This window comes from Dermacentor andersoni, chromosome 7, assembly GCF_023375885.2.
Source record: "Dermacentor andersoni chromosome 7, qqDerAnde1_hic_scaffold, whole genome shotgun sequence".
In the NCBI taxonomy this organism is placed as follows: Eukaryota; Metazoa; Arthropoda; class Arachnida; order Ixodida; family Ixodidae; genus Dermacentor; species Dermacentor andersoni.
In genome coordinates this window covers 158,077,398-158,098,900 of record NC_092820.1, presented here as the reverse complement: position 1 = coordinate 158,098,900, position 21,503 = coordinate 158,077,398, and the positions used below count along the sequence as shown (strand labels likewise).

The 21,503-nt window shown below is 43.5% G+C and overlaps 1 protein-coding gene across 1 annotated transcript in view; it reads left to right on the top strand.

Annotated features, from left to right (window-relative positions):
* Positions 1 to 21,503, top strand: part of lace (serine palmitoyltransferase long chain base subunit) — a 28,059-nt gene that overhangs the window by 5,649 nt on the left and 907 nt on the right. The window contains exons 2-9 of the mRNA XM_050180638.3: positions 970 to 1,146; positions 3,649 to 3,803; positions 5,572 to 5,717; positions 8,491 to 8,709; positions 9,868 to 9,973; positions 13,146 to 13,365; positions 15,415 to 15,677; positions 16,744 to 16,873. Coding sequence (XP_050036595.1) covers positions 970 to 1,146; positions 3,649 to 3,803; positions 5,572 to 5,717; positions 8,491 to 8,709; positions 9,868 to 9,973; positions 13,146 to 13,365; positions 15,415 to 15,677; positions 16,744 to 16,873 — 1,416 coding nt within the window. The remainder of the gene's footprint in view (positions 1 to 969; positions 1,147 to 3,648; positions 3,804 to 5,571; positions 5,718 to 8,490; positions 8,710 to 9,867; positions 9,974 to 13,145; positions 13,366 to 15,414; positions 15,678 to 16,743; positions 16,874 to 21,503) is intronic.

Below are 21,503 nucleotides of genomic sequence, written 5' to 3'. Positions count from 1 at the left end.
AGAAGCGTAAGCTAAAAATACATTTATTGTTGCCTTGTTGCATAGCTCTTGGCATTGAGGTCACACAAGCGGCAATTAATTTGTGTTTCTTTTGGGAACCACCTGCACGTTTTACACTGTGCTGTCAATAAGCCTCTTTGCTGCCCGTTCATGGGTGCAAAAGCTCAGGTTCAGAAACACATGAAGTGCAGTTGGTGGCTTAGCTGATAAACAGTCATCTCATGTATTGTGTATGCCTACGAGGCATCCAGTGTTGTCGGAAAAGAAGGCTTCGGTAACCTGCCACATTGCATGGAAAGCTAGCGATTCTTATCTTTTGGCAGCAAACAAGTCGGCTATTCCTTTTTCATCAAAATATTGTGTTGCCCTGGGCTATCAGGCCATGGGGCTCTTGTACCGGCTCATGTGTTGGCTGCCATATTGGCTTCAAAATACTGCATGCCTGCTTGCGCTGCCGAATCCTGCAGCACAGAGTTGGGCTCGGGTTTCTTGGCTGGATGAGGTTACTTTGCCTGACAGCAGCATGACCTTGCAAATTAGGGCGCAGAGTGCCTACAAAGTGCGCAAAATTAGTTTCTCTGATGTGCATTGAATATGAGAGCGTGTGGCCTTTGCTGACTTGCAGAAGCAGTAGGAAGTGTAGCCCAAGATGTCTCTGTTGTAATTTCCATTGAGACCTCCCACTGCTTGCATGTGATGTCATGCTGCGCGACTGTCCTTGCAAAACTGAAAGTGCTCATTAGACAAATCTTCAAAATAAAAGAATGCACACAGCACATTTGGGAGTTCAACATTGTGCTGCCAAAAATTAAAGGGAAGATTTGAAGGTTAATTAATACCATTGTAAAATCTTAATGGTAAAGATGGCAAGCCATCAAACAATGTTACCAGCAATCAAGCACAGTTACTACCCGCTAGAATGCTCCTACTAGATGCACCTGCAGGTAGGACTTTTCTTTTCACGTGCAGCATGAAGAGAAGAAGCCGCGTGTTCGGGGCAAAGACTACTTCGAGGAGACGCCCCTGCTCATGGCATTGAGCACATATCTGAGCTATGTCATCCTGGGCATCTTTGGGCACATCCGGGACTTCATGCGTTCTACGGGGCTCGAAGAAACACACATGTCTACCGAGCTTGACCGGAAGGCAAGTTCTGGTGCACGAAGAAGCAGTGCATCTTTGATGGCAGATTAAGAACTGACTTGCTGTTTCATGAGTTACATGAATATTGATTACTTTCATCTGCTTTGCTTCACTTATGCATCAAGTTCTTGACAGGCTTCTTCATTCCTTCTCATTGTGTCTTCCATGGATGTAAACATTGGAGGCATCATCTCGGAGTGTATATATTTAAATATATATACATTACCTACCTAAGAACATGGGAACCAGTTATATTAAGGCAAGCATTCCAGAGAGGAAAAAAGTGCGTGTGTGAGGTATAGTACACAGTTGGCCATGTTGCCTTTTTGTGCTTGTAATATTCGAGGTTGCTGTATATTGTGTCACGTTTTGGCAGACGTGAATACGCTGTGCTACTTGAGCTGCAACTGTGGTAACAGCAATAAAGCTGCCACCCCTGTAGTAATTAGTTTTCGGGGTCTGAATATGCTATGCTGTTTGAGGTGCTACTGTGGTGATGGAAAGATAGCTGCCTTCTGTCCAGTAATTAGTTTTTGTGGTCTCACAAGCAAGGCTCGTTTTGGCATTCATTCATTCATTCATTCATTCATTCATATACTGCACCAGCGCCTTTGTCACAGGCTGTAGCAAGAAGTGGGACATTATACCAGTATACAGGTTCACAGTATATACCTGGAATTTAAACTTGAAAACAACAAAAGGTACTAAATTACAATAGCATGTAGTGAATGGAAGTGTTTTGTCGCAAATTGTGTATTTGAATTTGTACAGAACTTCAAGAAAGAAAGCACCAATGATAACCATGAGGAAGTATGACAACATTAAGCTTGCACATGACCTGATCCACTCAGGCTCTGCTTGCTGACAGCAGCAAGCTTGTGGAAGACAAGTATATTTGTCTTTCTGAAAGTTAGCTAAAACAAATGCTACAGGTAATGAAAGTGCACTTAATTTTGAAATCATGTTTGTAAACGAGCACTACTTATGCACAACATGTAGCCACTGCTAATCAGTGCCTATGACGTGTAACGAGGGCAGTTTTAATTAACAGCTTGGCCTCTCCTGTTTTGCCTTACCTGATGGGACATGTGTAGAGCTCCCATGCTAATCTGGGTCAATAATTCTATTCTGCAGACATTTCCTCTTACTTATAGATTGAGATGTAATTGGTAATTAGCATCAAAAGTTACATCTCTTTTCTGAAAAAAAAAGAAAGCACCAGCTGGTCCAGTTGTCTTCCTAAGCTTCACTGGAGGCTTTTTTTGAAAAAGCTGATGTTTTGTATATTTGGCTTGAATGCCCAAAATCTTGATTTTACCTACTTACAACCATGACACACGGGCACTATAAAGTTCTTTGAACTAAGGGAAGCCTGCTGGAAAGGTGCTCACATGAGGTGACGCATGACAAAGGAGTATCTCCTTTCTGGCTAGGGTGCCTTGTATAAAGGGGCTTATCCAAACTAGTACTTTATGGGTGTAAAAGTAAAGACTCGTGTGCAGCCCATCAACAACACAAAAGTTAAAACACTTTGTTGTTTTGGTGATAATTTTATTGCTTCTAAAAGTGTTTCTTAATGTTAGCAGGTGGCTAATTTGTCTCGCAGTGAGCTTTTATTGCAGCCATACTTTCAAATGTATGCAACTGTCCTTGCTGCAGATCTCGCCACCGTCACATCACTGTATTTGCCTCGGGCAGCTTTGTCCGCATATTTTTCTGACCATCCAGCTTCGTCGGTGCAGCGTTACAGGGAACTAGAATATGTGGGCAGTTTGCCGACCGATGTGCACTGCATGTTACTGCACGTGTCACGTAAAGTATAGCTCGTAACGGCAGCGTTGTTATCGCTAACTATTAAATGTGTCTAGCAAACTGTAGCTCTACCCAAGACCGGTCTGGAGTGCATGTCTGGTCAGGCTCCTGATGCGCGTTCCAGATTTGGCATGCTCCAGTGCTAGTGGCATGCTCGCTCATTGCCCGTTGCTGTTGAACGAAATTCTAATCTCGCTACTAACAAAAAAAAAACTACACTGATGATAATGAATGTATGAATGGTAATGCTGTGGCAGGTCTTTTATGAATCATGCTTTCTCTCTTTTTTTTATGCTTTATGTTTTCTTGCTTAGCATTGTCAAGATGCACAATTTTGTAACTTTTTGTCTGTTTCAGTTTAAAGGAGCAGCGCCTTTTGTTTTCCTGGTGCACTTTCTGAAAAAAATATAGAGGAGACCATGCCGTACCCTGTGTCAACGGCGAAATTCTTTTTCGCAAGGAGTCCTTCAGCGTCAAGTTAAGGGGTTCACTTCAAAGGACTGTAGTTCGCCCATGTGTCAGGGGTGTTAGCTTTATAGAATTAGTTGTGCATTTGGGGGTAGACAAGTCCTTTTATTTGACTACATTGCTGGACCCGAACCTCACTAGTTCTGTGCATATTGCGTTGTATTTCAGACCTCAACTAGCTGCATTTTGTGCCTGTACTCACCAGCGTTTGCTCTCTCCTGACAGGGATACGTTCCTCTGTACCAGAGCTTCGAGAGCTTCTACACGCGCAACGTGTATAGACGCATTCGTGACTGCCTCAATCAACCCATATGCAGTGTTCCAGGCGCTGTCATCGATCTGGTGGACCGTGTCAGTTATGACAACAACTGGACTTTTGTGTAGGTCATGTCCTGTGAACTTAAGTGAGATCCGAGATTCTCATGAAATATACAGGTTTCACTGCCCCTGGTCATTGACTATGCTAAGCAGCTCCATTAGCATGCAGCCTTTCACATGACCAATTCCAATCATACGACTGGTCAAATGTTTGCCGAAGGAATGCTGAAGATTGTTATTCGCTTGAATGCCACTGTCCATTGCTTTGTAACTTTGTCACCTTGTGCCTCTCCAAGTGGACAAATTCGTTCACAAAATGGCGGATTGGATTATTGGCGACATGGTGGAAGTTAGTTCTCCACCATGTGAGATGCATGGGTTAGGAACAATCCTTCCAAAGACGTGCACCTCGACAACAAAACATACAGCAGGGATTGTGATGGCGCCAGCTCTTCAGTTCTGTGAAGTTGGCTTAAATGGAGGCATGCTGTGTATGTATGCTTCCTGTATGCAGCAAGTCAGGGGCATGAGCGTCGAGGCAGCCTAGAGTGGCATTGTAAATCTTGGAGGCCGTGATAGTTATACTCTTCTGAACGCTCTGCTTATTATGCTGACAAACCACAAATGTAACACACTTTGTTCACTTAACTGTACTTTTCAGGCTTAATTTCAATCACAGAAGAAGGGAGCTTCTATTTTCTGATGCTACCTCTAATGTGACCCATTAGACCATTTCGTGAACTAGTGAAGGGAAGTTATAACGCAACCTATTATGTTATGTTTTGGGCAGTGAACTGTCTTGGGGAAGTAGTAGTAGAGTGTCCGTATCAGAATTGTAAAATTCTTGGTTTGAACTCAAATAACGAGGGGAATTTCTTCCTTATTTTATGCATGTCATCAAAGCGTTTGAATGTGATGTTACCTGCGGTTAACAAGACAGCCTCATTCCTAGCTCATGACTGCTTAGCTCAGTAAAATGACCATAGAAAATTGTTGGCGCTTTCAATTATTCTCTGCAGATGCACCTAGCCAGTTTCCTGCAAACTAGAAGGAAAGCATGCGATGGCCTTACTGCATCTTTGTAACAGCAGTTATGACTTAACACTAGTGGGCTGATTTCATATTCCAATGAACGCAGTCACCTAACCATGATTGATCTCACTGTTCCCTTGCTGGCTGTTGCCCCTTGAGGTGTATGTGTGTGTGTGGCACGTATTTCATCTTCCTCACTGACCTGGCAGCCACATAGTCTTCTGCAAGTGCTGACTGAAGAAGAGAAGACAGAGGCACAGTAGTCCTTGCTTGGTCTGCCCATGATAACTTTTGAGAATAGATTTCAATCAGAAAAGAAGGGATTTCATATTTTTGGGGTTATCTCTAACATGACCCATTAAAACCATTTTGTGAATTACGAGTAAGGTAATACTACTAACACGAATCTTTCTTGCGGGCAATGCGATGCAGTTGTGGAGTAGAACCAGAGCACCTGAATTACAGCTGTGGGGACCTTTGTTTGATTCCACCTAATGATAATTTTTTTTAAAATTTGATTTACATTGCCGAGGTAGCGCTCGTGGTGTCATCTTGTCGTCTCGTGTCCCCGTCTAATTGCGCTGTTAAAACCAGGATTCGGACTGACGTTACAGAGATAGCCTGAATCCTAGCTCGTAACTTCCTAGTGCAGTAAAATTGAACTTAAGCGTCCTTCGGATTTTTAACCATATGGCGGGACTATATATTGCAGCTTGCCTTTGCTACTGGAGCACCTTGCAGACTCCCTTATCACCAGCGTGATCATAGTGTGTGGCCCTTCTGTCGTTTGTTGTGTAGGATGCCTGGTACAGTGACAAAAGCCATCAACATGGGTTCCTACAACTACTTAGGATTTGCCGAAAATTCAGGACCTGTCGTTGATGAGGTACAGAGGTCTATCGAGCATTATGGCAGTGGAACTTGCAGCAGTCGTCATGAACTGGGTATGTGAAGCATTTCTTGTACCCTTTCTTCTTCTTCACCTATGGCATACCATTATGATAGCCATTACACGATTGTTAGAGCATTTCTGGAGGTATTTACTTACCTGGGGTTCGTATTTGTGTGCAACATTGTGCGGCAGTGTGGTTTTTAAGTTTGGGCCTGCTTGGGAGTTTTGAGCAGGTTGAACGCTGAGAGACTGCCTTCCTGCAATTGGCAGTTGCAAAAGAACTTGTTCCGACGTTGAGAACTTTATTTTACTGCAACAGCAGGTGACAGCTTGAATGAAATGCCCATCTGTATGTCCTTTCCTTCATGCTGATGGCGAGGACCGTTGTCATCACAATAATGCTGGTGACTGGTGTCCTCGTCAGCATTGTTGTGTCATTGTCCAGTAGGCTCCTCATTGCTACTTTTGTCCTCTCTTTGGGATGAAGACAAAATTTTGCACACCACCGCCGCACTGTAATCTGAGCTCATGTCTCTTTGGTAACATGCTGTTCGCAGCAGAAAGCTCTACTCACCATGCTATCATGCAGTCTCTGTGCTTAGTCATTTGCACAAGGGTGGTGGCGCCTGTGCATGTATTCTGGAGACCACAAGAGCTGATACTGCTATGATTGTGTCGCCTAGTGTTCTCTTTTTGATCTATCTTTCATTCTGTCTTTCTGCGTGTAGTGTTTATCTCCTGTGCGGCCAATTCCCCTCGTGAATACGAGAAATGTTTTGAGGCCGCAACAACAGTAGCAGTTTCCACTGTGAAAGTCTGCTGCTGTCACTGTAAATGAGTTCTTAGATGGAGGAATTGCTCAAGTTTGCCTAGTTTTTTGCAGTTACCGGTGTTTAGTGATCAATCACAACAGATGTATGATATATTTGCATGCTTCTAAAGCCTACTACAAGACGAGTTGGGTAGAGGGTTGGGTGATTTAGCTGTGCGGCAGGGTGAAAACATCGCTGAACAAGAGAGAGCTGGTGGACAGATGCAGTCGCGGCTGTCAGCCAATGTTTGTCATTGTGATTTTACCGCAGGGCTAGTTGGTACATAATGTTTTAGAACAAAAACAGTGTTAAAAATGGAACAAGAGAGAGAGATACAAACAGCTGAGTATAGGAACGTGCGGCATGATTGCAAGAACCACATAAATCACATGGCTAAGCGAGCATGCTACGTCTAAACCAATGACAGACACAAAATGTAAACATCTGGCAGAATTATGCCAGAAGAAGTTAGACTGAGCAATAACAGTGTTGCAGTTTGCACTAACAAGGTAAACATAACTCTAGGTGTGTGCGAATATTCAAAAACTTCGAATATCATAAAATATTATGTTTTTAATATTTGTATTCGATTTGAAAAATATATATCTGAAAATTGTCGAATATTCAGTTGGATACAAATATTTGAATCAAATTGAATATATATTGCGGGAGCAGACACGGTTCTTAGCATTTGTTTCTATCTAATCTAAGAATATTGGGGCGATTTTGTGCCGAATGTTGTGATGATTTCGTGCTGCTAGCTTAATTTTTCCTCTAAAACACACTTAGCCACTAAACATCGCAACTTTGCGGGAAAGCGAGCCTCAGTAGCAAGGGGCACAGGCTTGCAGTAAGTGAGGGTGTACTTTTTTTTTTGCACCGCCACCCTCAATTTTGAGTGTATTGCTTGATAGCAAGTGCGATGAGTGACGTCTTGCTCAGGGTCAAATGCTTCAGAGTTTACAAGCATTTGATACGGCATAATAAGGCACAGGCTGCGAGGACAGCTAGTGGGAATTACTAAATTTTCCAAGTTAACATGAGCCAAATACACTATGTTTTAGTATAACGGCTTACTGCAGTAAACACCAACTAGGCTGTGAATAAACCCGTTGAAAGTTTGCCGCCTGTGTTGTTTATGTGTTCTCTTCCGCTGTCCCTGTCTTTATTTGCGGTCAATATGATATGCGGCTTACTTGTGTAGTTTTTAACATTAACAATGCAAATGCAAGGTTCCCACATAACAAATTAGCCCAACTTGCTAATAAATGCATGTACATATCATTATTCCATATTCATTTCGATATTCGAAGCTAAGTATTTATATTCAAAAATTTTGATATTCATACACCCCTACATTAATATGTGCAAACTGTAGAGTGAAGTTGTTTCTGTCATTATTATTATCATTAGCGGTAGAATGTAGCTGAAATCGGCATGCACATTACAATGTGATAAAAAGTAAAAAGTTAAAGTTTAGTGTCTTTGTCTTTCCAGTGAATACAGTCGCTGGCCGATAATTCGGACTCAGCAAGGACTGCCAAAATGTCCGAATAATCGGGAGTTCCAGAAATGAATGGGGGTTTGCTAAAAAATAAGTGAACTTACTCCATAAGTGACCAACAAAGTGTGCCGTATTCATGAACCATCACTTTCGGATATACTTTCAATTTCACATGACTATAGCACAAGACACATCGGCGCCTTTGAGTGACTTGTTTTTCATGCTTAACTTCAGCACACAACAGATTGTAAATGACATTGCAATAAGTGTAAAGAATTGATGACACAACATTGTTAGCTGTCTTGAAGGTATTTATACCAGTGGCTTCATAACTTTATGCCCATTGCAGTTTAGGTGAGCAGTGATTAACAGTGAGTGTTTGTCTGTTTCTTCGACACAGTAACCTCACCCTGGTCTTCCGTAAGTGTTCACCGAAAAAAAAAAAAGCAGTGACGCACTGTGGATCTGGTGTGCACTTGTGCTGATGATAACATTTTTCGGCACTGCAGGCACCCTGGCCATTCACCAGGAGCTGGAAGAACTGATGGCACGATTCCTGGGTGTGGAAGCATGCCTGACAGTGGGCATGGGCTTTGCCACCAACTCGACCAACATTCCTGGCTTGGCTCAGAAGGGCTGCCTGCTGCTTAGTGACGAGCTCAACCACGCCTCGCTTATTTTGGGCTGCCGTTTGTCCGGTGCCACCATCCGTGTGTTCAAGCATAACAGTACGTTTCTCAGCCACTGTGTGGTGGAAGTCGTTGCACACAGGGTCACCAACTCTTGAGTGGTCAAAGTCTGGAGATAAGAGAGTAGCTGCTGGCGATGATTGACCCTTTCAGGGCCAAGAGCTGCCAGTCTGTACATGCAACAATGTTTCACAAATATTTCTATTTGTTGTTTTCCTACCATGTCGCGATTTACAACAAGGTGCAGAGTTACCTGGCTAACACTGGTACCAGCATAGGTAGAGGAGCTGGGAACGATTAAGGCCTGCAACATAACTAGAACCAGAACAAATAAAAATGCACAAATGTTCGTGACAATGCAAAGGAGGAAGACAAAAGAAAGGAATGTAAAGTGATCTGTCAGGCATTACAAACAAGATATTTGGTTTATTGATTGTTATTGAGTAGGAAATGAAGAAAAAGTTGGGGCATTTCGGCTGTCCCAACTAGCTCTAGTTGAGGCTAAGGGTATTTGCTCAAAACTTGTGATGGTTGGCAACCCTAGTTGCACATGGCATTGTCGTGTGGTGCATATACAATTTAGTCATGCAAGGTGTGAGACTGTTTTGTGTATCCCTCACCAAGACGCGCACTAAACATATAGAGGCAGAATAGGTGTTCCTGTAGTGGCTTAATGATGCTTATTGGAGGACAAATGCCAACACATTGTTTTGTTAACTGTGCAGCACATTGGGGTGTAAGCTTGCACCTTTGTGGTTATTAGCTGTCCATTTCCCACGCTATAACTTTGGTGCTTCAATTTGATGGTTGAAACATGGGTACATGCTTAACTGTCATGCTTCAAAGCAATGCAATGATGCTGACAAAACTAGACAGTTATGTTTTTTTTTACAGCCGACATATTTGCTTTAGGTTCCATTCCAGAAGTGGAAAATAATGGCTCAGCATGGTTTTTCAGTTCAGGTTTGCTTCAATTCAGCACCCCGGTTTGTACGCCTACAAAAGTTTGTAGAAAATCTCAGTGTATTGTAGCTACTTCTGAGCTCGCTTGGAGCTGTGTACATGCAATTTAGTGAGGGTTGAATTCCTGGATGCTCATTGTGCAGATGGCTCAGAACTCGGTGTAGAATTCGTGTCTGTACATGCCAGAAGGCTTAACATAGAACCTTATTAGTGTCTCGGACTTCTTCAATGCAGACATGAAAGATCTTGAACGGAAATTGCGGGATGCGATAGTTGAAGGTCAGCCACGAACACACAGGCCGTGGAAGAAGATCATCATCATTGTGGAGGGTGTGTACAGGTACGTGAAGTGAATTGCACTTACTGCTGCTAAGCTGCTCTCTTAGCTGATGCAGCAGTTAGTTAACAGAGTTTAAAGGACGCTAAAGAGAAACACTAAATCAGGTTAGACTGATAAAGTATTCTTTCAGAACTCTTATTTTATTTTTGTAGTACATTCAATGACCAATACAATTCGGACACCTTCATAGCGTCGCCACATACCCCATAGAGCCAATGTGTAGGAAAGTCTGAAATTTGGGATGCTGAAATCCTTCACCATTCGATTTTCCAAACTTTTTGCTGTGACCGCAAATCAGAAATGACCTTAATCCAAGCCATCACCGCCGCCATTTTTGTTATATCGCAGCCTCGGACCAGCGCTTTTGCACACCAATCCGCTGGCAGGTGTAGCGACCATCGCGGCAGTGCTAGGCCTAGCTTTTCAATGTTTGCTACCAAGCTTCCTGCTGTTTGGTGCAGTGATTTTCATTAAAAGAATTCACCGTCGTTGACAGCGTCGATATCGTGATCCTCGACGATGGCTTCGAAGCGCTGAGAGCATGGCAAGGATCAAGCGCTGCATTATGTAGATTTCTAAGGGTCAGCTTCGCCACAATATAGCGTTGTTACGCGGTGAAGCATACATGATGTATTGCGGTGAAGCACACAGATTGGAAATGGGCCACTGTCGCAGGACACATTGTGTAGTCCTTATTTGCACATTCGTGCATTTGCCATCTCCTGGCACATAACGAGCATCGATACGCCTAATAAGTGTACTGGCAGGCCTTCATAGCTATTTTGGACATGGCTGTTGTGATTTTAACCCTTGGAGGCAGTAACAGGCATGCATTCATTTTTCCGGGCTGCCATATTTTTCAGACGTTTTCGCAGCCCCTAGGGTGTCCGGAATATCGGGACGTTCACTGTAACAGGTTGATTAATACATCAGAAAACTGAAGGCCAAACTTCCATCTGTTTAATTTTGCACTAAAGTCGCAGCAACGGTGTGCCACTGTAATGTCATGGACTTGAGGATATTTCCTTGAATTTGGGCCATTGTGATGTGCAGCAGTTATTGAAACTTGCTAAGTTCTGTCTTTGGCTATTTTGAATTACGATGTAGTCCATCTTCATCAGTAAAGAATTAACTAAGCCCAAGCAGAAGGCATAAAATCAACGATCTCATGGCAAGCTGGTGCAGCAGCATCGATTTGGCATTGTGATCTGTCTGCTGTTCCTGCATCTTTTCTTTCTTGCCACGCCTCTTAACACAGTATGAGAGACTTTTGGTATTTTAGAAGGGTAATTTAGTAATTCAGCTCTAATAACTTTTCTGTGTCATGTTTTTTTGGAGGTGATGCACCCCCAGCGTCATTTTTTTTTTCTCAGATATTATAAAGCAAACACTATGGTTTACTTTTGTTTGTGCAAAAAAAAAAAAAATGAACTGGATAACTGCAATTGCTCTCTTGGTGTGGTCGTCACATTGCTATTTGACAAAAGGAATATGGCGGGACAGACACACTGAAACCTATCGGTGCATCTGTGACACTGAAAGGGTTAAAGTAACACATTTCACCACATAAGGCAGTGTGGACTCCTCATGTTGGCAGGCATAGGATTGCTTGCATTTTTTTTTAACGTTAGGTTGTACTATTTTTTTGTGATAAGCTGTTTCTCTCACGTGGAAGATTTGATGGTCCTTCTAGAACTGGCTTCACTTCACATTGGCACCATCGTGGCCTCACTGTTTCAGGCTGTACTTTAGGAATTAATTTGATGGTCCTTCTAGAACTGGCTTCACTTCATATTGGCACCATCGTGGCCTCACTGTTTCAGGCTGTACTTTAGGAATTAATTGACATGTGAACAATGCACAATGAGTAGAATTGGGTCTCTTACCTTTATTTGCACAAAACATTTGTGGTGAGTCGGGGTCAGGCTTGGAGCTGTGCGAGCTACAGCACATTGAGTATGTGACTGTTCATTAACCTCATATTGCATTTTCTATACGGGTAAGATGTGTGCTTGTTCATTACTGTATAGACTCGTTTAAGTGCTGCACCCATATAAGGGCCATACCCGTGTAAAGTCTGCACCCCCAGCTTGGCAACTCAAAATTTGGAGAAAAAGAAATTCTGTCAGCGAAGCAATCGCGTTCAGTGCTTTGATGCAACACACGCACATCGGCGAATTTTCGTGCGCTGCGCGCTTTCACTTGATCCTGCTGGATGGCGAGAGCTGTGCGTTGACCTCTGATGCGACGGTACATTCGGGGATCCGGGGTGTGCAGTAGTCAGCAACTGCACCGGCACCATTTTGACCAAAAGGTTGGGTCCCGTCTAAGGGCTGCACCTCGCCAAAATTGTTAAAAAAAAAGAAGTGCGGCCTTTACACAGGTCTATATGGTATTTACAGTTTGCAGTCATTGTTATGCTGGTACAGTAAAGGGTCATGAATACGATACGGATTAATTTTTAAATATCAAATATTTACGCTCACTGTCTAGTTCTGGGAATCAGGCACATGATTCTGCGAAATCAAACATTTAAGTGCATTTGGCCATCCACCTGTCATCCTGGAAAGATATCACAATGCAGAGTGGCACAAGTGTGATGAGGACAGAAGTGATGCTAGGGTGCGTTTCAAGCTAGGACTAACACCTACGGTGCCCTGCTGCTATTCTTGCCGTGAAAAGATACGGAAAAAAATTAAACGGCTTACTAACAGAACTCTAACCTGAAGAAGCACTTGGACAGAATGATAGGTTATAAGTTTCTTCTTTAATTTCTCAGATTTGTACCATGTTCCTGAGGGATAACTAAATGCTACTTGTGATAATGCAATCCATGTGTTCAAACAACGACCTGCCTTTCCATTGCAAACACACGAAAAACACAATGCTATAGACCACACCACAATCACATGGAACAATCTGAACGTTTGCTGACCGGAACATCAGTCAAACTGATATTAGGCTTATGAGTATAAATGTTCACAGGCTGGAAGGTATGTTGTCTATTTTCTTGCCTAGTGTTTCACCCTTTGTGCTGCTTAGTCAGCTATGAATGTCATACAAACTCGCTCGGCTTTCTGTTCTTGCAGGATCAAACAATCAGAGTTTGCATAATCGTGAGTAGTACACTGACCATGTTCGCCCTCGTGATGTTACCCTCATTTCATTGCAGCATGGAAGGCTCCATAGTGATGTTGCCTGAGATTGTAGCCCTGAAGAAGAAGTACCGAGCGTATGTGTACCTAGATGAGGCACACAGTGTGGGTGCCTTGGGACCAAAGGGGCGTGGGGTGGTCGACTACTTCGGTCTCGACCCGCGGGATATTGATCTTCTCATGGGTACCTTCACGAAAAGCTTCGGTGCTGCAGGAGGCTACATTGCTGGGTCAAAGGTAAGTTGCAAGGCAGTGTTATGAACTGTAAGGTGTCCCAAGGAGACACTTAAAAAAGGAAGTTAAGCCGCAGATTAGCAAGTTATGCTAAAAGGTTAGCAAGTTAACTAAAAAGGTCATTCTTGCTTTGAGAGGAGGCTTGATAAGCAAAAATAGGTGGAAAAATGAAAGACAGGTGGTGCCGCCGCCTTCAAGTTTTTGTACTAGTGTGCCGTGATGTCGTGGATCTCGGGCCCACAAAATTTTTTTTTTGGTAGTGACAAACCAGATTGCATTTGTAAAGAGCCAGTGACTTAGCAAGTTTCAAGAACTTCTGCTCTGTTGCAACTGCCCAAGTGCAAGTAGATACATTGAAATCCATGATGTCACAGTGACGTGCCATATTACATTGCAAAATTCAGAAAATGAAATCTTGTCCTTAATTTTAAAGCAAAGCTTTCTTTCCTGCTTCTTTCGACTTTACCACTGCCGCTGTTGCTGTCTTGCACGCCGCATTGGGGGGTGGTTCACAGCATGCACATACGCGGCAGGAGCGTGGCAGAGAGGAAAGGCAACGCGAGAAACTTGTTTGTGCCTTTCCATTGCGTGTGCCACAATGCCCTCTGGAGCTCCCTGGTTCCCGCCACAATAGCCTCCAGATGGCTGTAATTATCCGGGACTTCCCGCAATAGCATTGCAGAAACTGCAGCGCCTATCCTTATACTACCGTGCAACAGTCCAGAGGGGAGGTAGACAGTGTGGTAGAAAGGAGGTGTGTGCTGAATTGGGTTGGTTGGTTCATAACGAAGGGAATAAAAACAGCGCGAAGGACAGGATCAAAGCAGAGACAACGTGAATTTTCTGCAGCAGCATAATGGTGTTGCTGACAAAAATTTACACTAGCAGCAAAGTAAAATACACTTGGTTACTGCAATATTAGCTGTGTTTGTCTGGCTGAGTTCTGTGCCACCAGGTAGCTGCACTGTGCAGGCTGTTCACGTTGGCGCCTTTGCTTATCTGGCTCACATGAGTGCAGGACATGCTAAAGCTCTCTGATAACAGCCTTGCCACTCTACCCTTGCACCTACCATACATGAGGGGAAAGCAGGAAAGGGAAAGGGAGACCTAAGAAGGCAAGCAATCACTACTACTAGATGGGACAGCGGTTGCAGACAAACTGGATAAACTTTAGTTTGAGGTATGGCCCGGCACGTATCTGCTAGTATTCCTGAAAAATAAACGCAGTGAAAATTTGTTAAGTGGACAAGTGACGCCGGCGTGCAGACGTAAAGCCGTATTAAAGCACCGTAGCGTCTAGGCGACACTGTGGAAGTGGCCGCACGTCAAATCAACACTTCTGTACCCGCCGCGGTAGCTTTGCAGCTATGGCGTTGCTCGAGATCGCAGGTTCTGCCTCTAAGGCATGCCTGATAATCTGATTGTAGTTTTGGTGCGTACAGCCCAATATTTCAAATAATGTTTAACACTTTTACCACATTGCAAAGTGCCGTGCGTGGGGGTACACTCTGTGTGAGGCTTGGGCTGAAGGCAAGCTCCGGATCTAGCCACACACAGTCCTTCCGCAGTACTCCCCAACCCATAGAGCGTGTCATCGCAGCTACGTTGGGTTAGGGTGAATAAGGCAGCCAGCGCTGTCAACTCTAACGATGTTTATTGCCGCGAGCAGTAAGCAACACTTGCAGAGGGAAAGCACACTCTGTTATAAGTAATGAACAGACTTGCCTCGCAGCACGTGATAGTTGGGCAACGAAGTCACTCACAGGTTGCGGCAGGTATTCGTTAGGAGGTTGATCAGATTTGAGGTCGGGACGCCAGCGAGAGTTTCCCCCCGATGACACCCTTTTATAGCTTTTTACCTTTGTGAGATGAACTTCTTTTCTTTAACTTGAGCCATCAAGCTCTTATAGTGAAATCAAAGAAAGCAACAGTACTATCCTTTGGCAGCTCATAAAATATAAATAACTATGTAGTTATCAGAGCCACAGAAGATAATAAATTGAGCAAAATGGGAGCTCCTGTGTTGGCTGAAATGTGTATATGTTGTTTCAGGCGGTCATAGATCACCTTCGGGCGCAGTCGCACAGCTTTTGCTATGCAGCCAGCATGACGGCTCCGGTGGCCCAGCAGATCATCTCCACCTGCCGCGTCATAATGGGTGAAACGGGGGATGGCGAGGGACAGCGGCGCATTGAGCGGCTGGCACGCAACACACACTACTTCAGGCGCCGTCTGCAACAGATGGGCTTCATCATCTATGGCAACGAGGACTCACCCGTCGTTCCGCTCATGCTATACCTGCCTTCTAAGATTGCGTGAGTCTCTTCCGCCTGGGCCGCTTGTCTAGCACCTCGCAGGAATTTCCAGAACACAGACACAGCAAGCTTTCTTCTCGGCTTGTGTGTGTAACTAACCTATAGTTGAGAGGTGCACTGTGCATAGCTTCAAAACAAGAGATAAGTTATTGATGAATGTAATAATTATTGTTTTTTGTATCTTGTATCTTCATTCCATTGTTCTGTCTCTTTTATTTTTATGATGTATCTTGGACACATTAATGTATTAGTTGCATTTCGTTTTATGTTACCAACCATCTGTATTTATTGTATGATCTCCTCCACTTCCTACTCTAATGCCTACCATTGGGTGCTGTAGGCAAGAGAATAAATAAAAAGAAGTACTAGAACGAGGAATGTCTCTAAGGCCAACATTTTGAAGAGGGAACTTGTCAAAGTAAAGGAGAGTTGCCCTGATGATGATAAGTCTCCTTGTCGAAATGTTGGTTCAGCGGCATTCTTTGTTATATAACTGTTATTAATCACTGTGCAGAGCTTGTTGGTTGGCTCCTGATAGCACGCTTAGACTGAATAATGTGGTGTTTCATTGTTGAAGCCACAATGGAATTAAACAGTGGCTCTGTGCAATTAGATACATATTTCCTTTGCAATAGGCAACAAGGAAAGTGCACAGAGTAGAATGAAATGTTTTTGAATGCTGGGATCCAGAAGGTGTTGAGTTTGGTCAGGGCCCCTATCACATCCATTTTGGAGCCAACTTTGGTGATCAACTCTAGCTATAATTTTCTATGTGTGCCATTTCTGTGCGATTTGTTGTTTTTATGATCAGTATGGTTAGGCAGCAAAATTGTGATTAACATATCTGATAGTTGGGGTCATGTTAGGCTACTCACTACATATGTTAGTCCCGTCGTCTTGAATATCTTGTACCGATTGCGATGTTTACAGTGCACATGTTGGTTTTGTAGCACAGTGCACATAAACAGTGCAGGCTTTCATGCATTTGTGAATTTATATATTGTGAGATTTGCTTTTCTTTACGCTTTTGTTCCCTTCCCTGCTGTTTTTCTTTTTTTCTTCACAGTGGCCTTGTGCGTTACCTCATGAAGAGGGGTGTTGCCACAGTTGGAGTTGGCTTCCCTGCGACACCACTTCTGGAAGCACGAGCTCGCTTTTGCATGTCAGCTTCTCACACAAAGGAAATGTTGGACCAGGTGAGGCTGCTCTCACGGCCAACTCAAAGTGGTGAAGTTGGCTGCGATGTCGTAGCTGCAAATGACTAAAAGGGCAGGCAGAAAGTCGTGAAGAGCCTACTCACCATGTACAATCAAATCTCATTATATAATGAAACAGGTTGTAACAAACTGATGGATGTAACAGAGTAATCCATAGAGCTTCCTACAAGAACTACCAGCGGGAACCGTGGTGCCAGTTTCTATGGGAGCTGCAAGCACGGTGGTTCAGCCAGCATGGATATGATGGTTAGTGCTAGGATTTGCCTAAGCTTCGTCCTTCTGGCTTCAAACGACTTTTTGACTTGCAAGCTTTTCATTTTCGACAGAATATTGCGTTATAGACAAAATAATTCTGCATGTGCACACGATATTACTGCCTTCTGTGTTTAGAAGTACAGGATTGCTTAGAAATCTATACTGATAAAGGCAGATAGAGTGCAGTAAACTAAGTCGTGAGAATGTCTGAAGCCGCAAACACAAAGATCAGACAAATCCATGTACTAGTCATCATTACAATGGTAGCCGAATGATTGCGGCACCAGAGTTATCTCTAGTAACTTTGATATGGAAGTAGTTGCACTGGTGTAAGCACCTGTGGTGGAAAAGGTGCCCCAAGACCAAGTTCTTGTCACTGAAGACTCGAAACAGCAGCAGCAGTGTCAGTAACAGAACTCGGTGCTGGACTGAAAAGGATTGAAAGGGTGTTCGAAAGTTGGACACTACATCTGTGGCATACGCATGTGGCATACCATTTCGAAAAGAGCTTCAAGGAGTCCAGGGCGAGACCAGACGAAGAGAGCTAAATAGTTGCCCAAAATTAGTGGAAACTTGGAGCCATTGTAAGGAAACACCACAGGATGCAAGGAGAAGGCCCCATATACATTACTTGGGTGTGATAAGAGTGACATATGAGGTGCAAATAAAGAAAAGCACACTCCTGAATTTCTAGTAATTTTTCTGAATTTACATTTTATAAATATCAGTGTACGATATGATCAAGTTGCTCCAACATTGGGCTGGATAAACTTGGCTTTAGAAAGTTTTCTGCAGTTAAATTTTATGCAAAATGCTACTGTGAAGCCCTATTTTGCTTTTCTTCATACTGAAATTTTTTTTTTTTTACATTTTAAGATGTAAGTGCAAATGTAGTGATCATCTATGTATATATGTGTTTTTAAATAATAAACTTGGGAATATAGAAATACCTCCACATTTGCGCAGCCTGGGCGCTTCTAAGGAAATATAACTTGCAAGAAAGCCAAATCACCACGCAATTTTTGAACACTGGGTAATCGTAGTGTATAATACCCTGTAACAGTCGCAGTGCTTTTTAATATTAAGCTTTTCTGTCCAAAGCTAAAGCAGTGATATATTATGCAGAACTTTATGGCATTGTCATAAATAAGCTGCCTTATTTGCAGTGGAATTGAGCAAGAGGTTCAAAAGTTAGTTGCCTTGGGCCATGTAATATATATGATGGGCTAAATTGTATGCCTACAAACCTGCTCAACTGTTGAGCTTCTGAGTTCGTTACTGCAGGGACTGCTGGCAAGCGCAAGCACTTGGGTCTTACCATGTAGGTGTGCTCTATAAGTAATGATTTCTTTCCTTTGCACCATGACTGAAAACTAAAAAAAAAACTGCAGCATTTGCTAAAATTGTTTATTCAGGTGTGTAGAAGCAACAAGTGTGTACATAGACTCATTACATGTGCTAATCTCTGTGGAATGACAAATACGTTGATTGAATACAATAAAAATTTGTTATGACGAGGTTGAAGGGGGAGCCAAACTTTCCTTTTTATATCCATTACTTCGTTTTACCCATTATTTCCCTTTAGTGCAATATACTTGCTCAATTGGATGCACAAAAACATGTCCCGAAGAAGACGACTTTGCTACTGACAGAACCGCTACATGGCCATATATGCAATGAAATTTTGATAAAACGGCAAAAGAATCTTCAGCATGTGTAGCAAATAATTGCCTAGCACCCAATGCAACTGCCTCTTCATAGCCGCCTTCTGTCCCAATGTGATGGTCTTCCATTTCCGCTTTCCACTTGGCTCGTCTGTAGCATCGTGAAACTGGCAGAACGCTCAAGGAAAATAGCTTGCACGCCGCGACAAGAACAAAGTTCGTCGTGGTCAAGTAGCACGTGGCACACAACACAACACGCCAACTACGGCAAGTTGATCGGCCGCTTTCACATGGCTGCTCCGCTCTGTGAATGAGGAGACCAACGAGCCTCGCCATGCTGGTTTGGCTTGGCCGATTCGTGGCCCTTGAGATTGTACCGGTACCCACATGATCTCGCAGGCCACGTCTAGCTGCGCCAGTCTGTATGGCACGCCGCAGTGGAAGAGAGAAGTTGATGCATTGGTGTTTCGCACCACGACATGCAAAGCAGCGGCTCACCATCGCCATCACACTTCTATTTTTCGGTGTAGCACATAGCACAGGCTAGTGCATGTTGGTGCGGCTGGACGTGTCTTCCAAAATTGCACCGGTTCAATCTCAGAGCCCATGCTTAGTTGCGCCAGACTGCACGGCCCCGCAATGAGACAAAGACCAGTGTTGCTCGACAGCGCATTCAACGAGGCGACGTGGGAGTTGTGGGCTTCTGCACCGAATGCAGGCCGAACCCTGCGGAAAGCGGTATATTCGGTGTGGAAGGGGTGGGTATTTTCCGATTTCAGAGATAGTCCAGTTCGTTATATCCATTGGCAGGACAGTATAACTTTGCTAAAAGAAGGTTTTATATATATGAACCTCTACAGGAATTTCACGGGGAATTTCACTTGTATCATTATATTCCACCTTGTTATAGCGAGGTATGACTGCAAATGAAACCCAAAAGTGAAGATTTTAAGCCGGTGCAATAAAATGTGAGGTCATTGTTTGAGGAAATAAATACTCTAGTGTGGATGAGTGCAACTTCGGCACACCATGCATTATAGGGGAGAACATCGTGCACCTTGACACATGTATACAAGATCTGTAATGAAACTGACATTTCTTGTGCTTGTCCACAATTAATTTGAACTTTAAGGGGGCCCTGCAAGTGTTGCAGAGCATCATAAATACATCTGCCTAGTTGCTAGACAACGCAGTCTCATACTATTGGCATCAGAAATTTTGACGTAAGCGGGATACAAAGAAAGGCGGAATGTGCCTGCTGCCTGGTATTAGGATTTCGAGCCTGTATCAGTAGGCCAACATGGTGTTGTACAGTTCCACAGGCCTCAGGCACCAACTGTTCCGAAATTCAAAATTTTTTTTGTGGAACCTGTGCAGCTGGCTATACATCTGAGGTGGCAGCAATATCTACGTCACATCTTTAGATGCTCATTTTTCAGCTCTATCTCTACATCTGTCTTTCACATGTACCGATGAGCAAAACGAGAAGGTAAAAGTGCCATAATTTCGACAAGTGAACTTTCTTCTCCAAGGCCTTGAAACATGCAAGTCCACTTGCCGAAATGTTTGCTTCTGCTTTTACCTTGTTCTCATTTTGCTCATTGTCTTGAATTTCCATCTCCTGCCTTCCTTGTGTTTTCCGTTCATATATACTGTGTGTCCCAGCTAATGTTAGCCAAGCTGTCCAATAAAGAGAGAAAGGTTAAGAAAACATGGGGCAAGATACAATTATAAGACCTACGGTCCAAATTGTGAGAGATATGACAACTCAACACCTTAGGTCTTAAAATTGTGCCTTGCACCATGTTTCCTAAGTCTTTTCTTCCATTGAACAGCTTGGCAAATGTTACTTGGGACACCCTATATATTTTCTGTGCCTCAAATAAAGATTTCACTTGCTAGTCAGCGATGTGTGGCGTTGCTCCTTCTTTTGCCTGTCTGTAAATTTAGCCTGTGGTGTTCTTCTTCCTGTGTTCCTTTAACTAGCACTGTTCTTTTTCTTGGGGGGGGGGGAATGTGTTTGTCGCATCTGTAGAAGTAAGGTTTGCTCTGGCAGTGAATGAGGATAACTATCAGTACGAGTGTAGGCCAGTGAATAATGTAACAAGGCATGTTCAAGCATGCATATGCACATATGCATATCATCTCTTGCTGTGCTTGCTGATATTCCAAGGCCTCCAGCGTGTGCCTTGCACACATTATTGTGCGGGCACTCTTGGCACTCATGAGAAAGGCTTATTTAGACAAGAACATTTTGTAGCACCGGCTTCTTCAAGCAGACGGACTCGCAATTCTTGAATGTGCTTCCACGCGATGGCCATACTACTGCTGTGTGCAGTTATTTCTCGTCCCCAGGGACAGTGGTAACGTAGGATGTGTTGGTAGGGAGTTAACCACGCACAAGACATGGCACACTGCATGTAATTTTCACCTTGTAGACAAGCTGTGCTGCTAAGGCGGAGTTCTTTTTCTGCGCGATTAGCTGTATTGGGACCTTATCAAAAGGTCTACTCTATATGGCAGCGAGCTCCAAGTGACGTCACAATCACAGAAGGAAGATTATGTGTTGGAGGAACTATACATCTGAAAGATCATGTGGTGTGCGCACATGCATATAATTTTGGAGCATGGTTGGGTAGTGAGCAGTTCACGTGTTTATGAAGTGACTGGCATTGGTAGTGGAAAATGCT